We start from the raw sequence: 4,391 nt of genomic DNA, 5'->3' as shown, positions 1-4,391 counted from the left end.
GTATGGCAGACTCGGAAAGGGTGTCTGGGTGGGGGGATGCTCCGCTGTATGACAGACTCAGAACGGGTGTCTGGGTGGGGGAATGCTCCGCTGTATGACAGACTCAGAAAGGGTGCCTGGGTGGGGGGATGCTCTGCTGTATGGCAGACTCAGAACGGGTGTCTGGGGGTTGTCGCGGGTCCACTTAGCGCGACCTAATCTTGCCTGTATCGCTGTGTCGTCTCAGGCTCGGGCCCCTGCTGGTATTTCATTAACCACCTCTCCCGGGACGCGCGACCTTCTCGGGGTCAGCTATCGTCTTGCCCTTCTCCCATTGGTCGCCCTCTCACGTGACGCGCACGCCCCGCCCCCTGTCGGGGAGAGATGGCGGCTTCAATAGCGCTGATCAGGGAATGATTAGGGGCACGGCTGCGGGTTAGAATAGCGCGAATGTAGTGACGGGAAGGAGGGGAAGCGCGCTGTAGTGCCGTGTCCCCCAAACCCCTGTGTGCCGTACCGTCACTGTGTCGTGTGGCGCGCCGAGTCCCCTTTAAACCGCCACCCCCCCTTCCCCTCCGTCCTACCTCCTCCCCCCTCCACGTTCTTCTCCCCCGTGAGCCGTTGCCGCCGCTCCTAGGTCTAGTGAAGCCGTGGCCAGTCGACAAGCTTCTGCTCAATTCAATACTCCACGGATACGTTTTCCCGTCAGTGCAGCAGCGTACGACCCGTGGTATATCAACCTGTATATCACCCTCTCAGCTCGGCCCGTGTGATATGGGTGGATATTACCTACTCCGGCTGTTGCTCGTTCTCTGAAAAGCCTAATACTGACGCGTTACGCTCTTCTGCAGGACGTATCAGGGTTGGCACGTTGAGGTTCCGACGTCGTTCCACCTGCAGCGCGCGCGTGACCCACACGTGCGGACCAAGACTGTCACCGGAGATTTTTTTCTTTCTGTCATCGGTTTCTATTCAATTCTCTTCCTTTCCCTGTGAAGCCGTGCACCCAGCGTGCACTGTTTGAATTACATTCTGCAGTGTTAGTCAGTGACTCGCAGTGTGCTGGTGGTGGTGTTTCGAATTCAGTCAACGCTCGGTTTGAATTTGTTAGCCAACGTGTGGAGAAATTGTCATATACTACCACCGACTTGTACGAGGGATACGGATTTGTGATTTTGTGTGTGGATACAGTGGTTGGTGTGTGCAACGGAGGTGTGCATTCATGATGGTGGCTCGAGCCGTGGAGGCGTCCATACGTGTGGTGTCTGATCTGCGTTCTTCGCCACCACTACAACTGCTTCTGTCCCAGTGACAAGCTTGAAAAGCAGCGTCGTACTTCAAGCTGCGTGTCGTTACACACACACACACTCTCTCTCTCTCTCTCTCTCACACACTCTCACACACATACACCACTACTGTTCAGGCGTCGTCTTTTCTATACCGTGCTATCGTGTCTCCGTTTTTTTCTTTCTGGGGTATACAGTATACACATACACCACCTACCCCGGTTTGTGTGTGTATTCGTCGAGGCTACCCCGTTCTCGCCTCCCCTCACCCCAGTTGTTGAGGTGCCAGGGAAAATAGGTCTGCACACGTGTACCCTGCCTTCTGCCCACCCGTTTAAAAGGGTCGGGTAGGCATACATGTACCCCGATTTGCAAAAAAGGCCTTAGTCGGAAGGATCTGTGTTGTCGGTGTGTGTGTTTAAACTACGTGTCGCGTCATTGGATGCGAGATTTGAAATGATCCACTGTGGATGCCTGTGTGGATGTTACTACTCCTAGCGACTTGAAGTGGATCGTGGATGTTTACTGCTAGTAACGTACAACTGGATGTTTACCGCTAGCGGCTTGTGTTCTTCTGTGGGATGCTACCGACCTTGAGGAGTTGAAATTCGTGACGATGTTCTATAGAACGCAGTTGTAACAGCGTGTGTAAAACATCGTGGATACTTCGTGGCTTGTAAAATCAGGTCAGATCTGTACCTTGTACTCGTGTGGATAGTATAGAACGCATTAGCAGCGGCGTGTGTTGGAAAGTTTCAAGCTAAGCCCAGTTCAAATCTATCCTGCACTTGCGTGGATCGTATAGAACGCAACAGTAACAACGCGAGTACAAAAGTACCTGTGGATAGATAGTTATTTTCAAGCAAAACCCAGTTCAAGCCTACCCTGTACTTAAGTGGATGGTACAGAACGCATTAGCAGCGGCGTAAGTTGGAAAGTTTCAAGCAAAAACCCAGTTCAAACCTACCTTGTACTTGTGTGTGTGTGTGTGTGGATCGGGTAGCAGCAGTAGTGGCGGCGACTACCCAGGGGTACCCCGATGCCGGGGACTGCCATGTGGAACCCACCCGTCTACCCGTTTGTCGATTCTTCGGAGTCTACCCCTGGTTCTCTTCCCGGAGTCCGCGCTAGCTCAGGCGGATAGGAGATACACAGCGAGTCTTCTAGGTGGAACTTCCTGGGATCTTCAGCTTCAAGAGGCGCTCAGAGAGGAGAGGTGCCCGCTCGTGCACCCGGTGGTGAATGTGTTCCGGACCATGGTGGTTCCGGTGGGGGGCACATGGCTCGCTGTACTAGTGCTGCTGATGCTGCTGGTCGCCCAGCCTCTGCTCGTTTCCATGGCCGTGACGTCATCCAGGTCTGGCCACGTCAGCACCAACGTCACCGCTTACGCCATGCAGGCGGACATGCCTCAGCGGGGACGAGGGCAACAACAGCTGCAGCCCATTTACGATGGAGAAGGTATGCCCACTCAGGGAGAGGATGAGGAGGAGGAGGAGGAGGAGGGAGGGAATAGCATGCTAGCTGATCAGTCCCGGGCAGACACGTTTCGAACAGGTAGGTGGACCATACCTGCCTTCAATTTCTGTTCGGGATTCGTAAGGGAAATAATAACACGTTCTAACAGGATCCTTAAAGGGGAACACACTTTCCTCAAGGGGAAAATACATTTTAGAGGGATCCCAAATAAGAAACCACTTTCTAACTGAGGTTCCTGAAAGGGGTAACACTTTCTAACTGAGGTTTCTTAAGAAAAAGCGATTTCTTACTGTGGTTCCTAATGGAGAAAACAAGGGCACCGTTATGAGATGCATAACCATGTAACTGAGATTCCGAAAGGGAAACACTTCCTAACTGAGATTCCGAAATGGAAACCCTTCCTAACTGAGATTCCCAAAGGGAACCACTTTCTAACCGACATTCCTTTCGGCAAAAGCACTTTCTAACTGAGATTCCTTAAGGGGAAACACTTTATAACTGAGATTCCTAAGGGGGAAAACACTTTCTAACGGGATCCCCAAAGGGGAACACATTTCTGACTGAGATTCCTAAAGGGGATAACTTTCTAACAGGATGTCCAAAGGGGAACACATTTCTTACTGAGATTTCAAAAGGAAAAACCGTTCTAACTGAGATTCCCAAGGGAAAAACACTTTCTAACGTAGATTCATTAGGAGGGGGGGAGGGAGGGGGGGACCACTGTCTATCTGAGATTTGTATACCTAAAGAGGAAAGCACTTCCTAACGGGATTGCTAAAGGGGAACCATTTTCTAACGGGATTCCTAAAGGTGTAAGAGCCTTGCTTAGGTGGCTTTACACTGCCTATGGTCTTGACGGAGAACACTATTGTTGAATGCCTTCATTTCTGCAGGCATCTGTTAGAGGAACACGTTGCTAGGATTCCCAAAGACCGTGGGCTTTACTAGAATAGCACTTCAGTAGAAAGATTAACGCTATGGGGATTGTCTTCATCTTTACACGGTTTCTTAAGGGTAATACACTGCACTTTTGTACTGGGGAACACTTAAGTGAAATACGTATGACTCTGTTCGTCTGAGTTTTCATGTTCTCTTCAATTTCCGCAAGGGGAGGACACTGGTAACATGGCCTGAATACTGTAGAGGAGTGCTTAGCACTCTTGGTTCTGCCTTCGATTGTAATTAGTTATGAAGGGGGAAACATTTGCAGGACGTCTAATAGTCCAGATGGTTTGCCTTTTCATGTAACCTTTACTACAGGCTACAGAAGGAGAGACAGTTCTGGGGCATCAGAGTTGACCAGTGTCCGAGAACAGAACACGTGTTTTATGCCTGTAGACTGTGGTTTGGTAAGGACGCGTATTAGACCTGTTTGTCACGGGGACGCAGCTCTGTTATGAGTAATACCTTTGAGTTTTACTGGAGTTTGGCCAGTCACCTAAAAATGAACACCGGTACTTCGTCGTTAGAAAAACTATCCTTGGATAAATGCATTCAAGTGACTTGCAACTTTACACTTGGCTGCATGCGTTAAGACACCTGACATTTTGTTGACCAGACTGGTGACAACGTTGACCAACGAGTTCCGTTTTCTGGAAGTTTAAAGGTGCGTCTAAATTAAATCAACAGCGTTCTGGTCAAGAGTGG

The 4,391-nt window shown here is 50.3% G+C and overlaps 1 protein-coding gene across 1 annotated transcript; it reads left to right on the top strand.

Annotated features, from left to right (window-relative positions):
• Window positions 1-585: 585 nt before the first annotated feature.
• LOC138956054 (uncharacterized) lies at window positions 586-2,822 on the top strand (the record flags this gene model as incomplete). The annotated part of the gene is given in 1 exon segment (XM_070327513.1): window positions 586-2,822. A coding segment is annotated over 1 exon segment (301 nt), but the record flags the coding sequence as incomplete, so codon positions are not given.
• Between the last annotated feature and the right edge of the window lie 1,569 nt (window positions 2,823-4,391).

Source organism: Littorina saxatilis, unplaced genomic scaffold, assembly GCF_037325665.1.
Source record: "Littorina saxatilis isolate snail1 unplaced genomic scaffold, US_GU_Lsax_2.0 scaffold_1791, whole genome shotgun sequence".
NCBI lineage: Eukaryota > Metazoa > Mollusca > Gastropoda > Littorinimorpha > Littorinidae > Littorina > Littorina saxatilis.
This window is presented reverse-complemented; position numbering and strand designations above follow the sequence as displayed.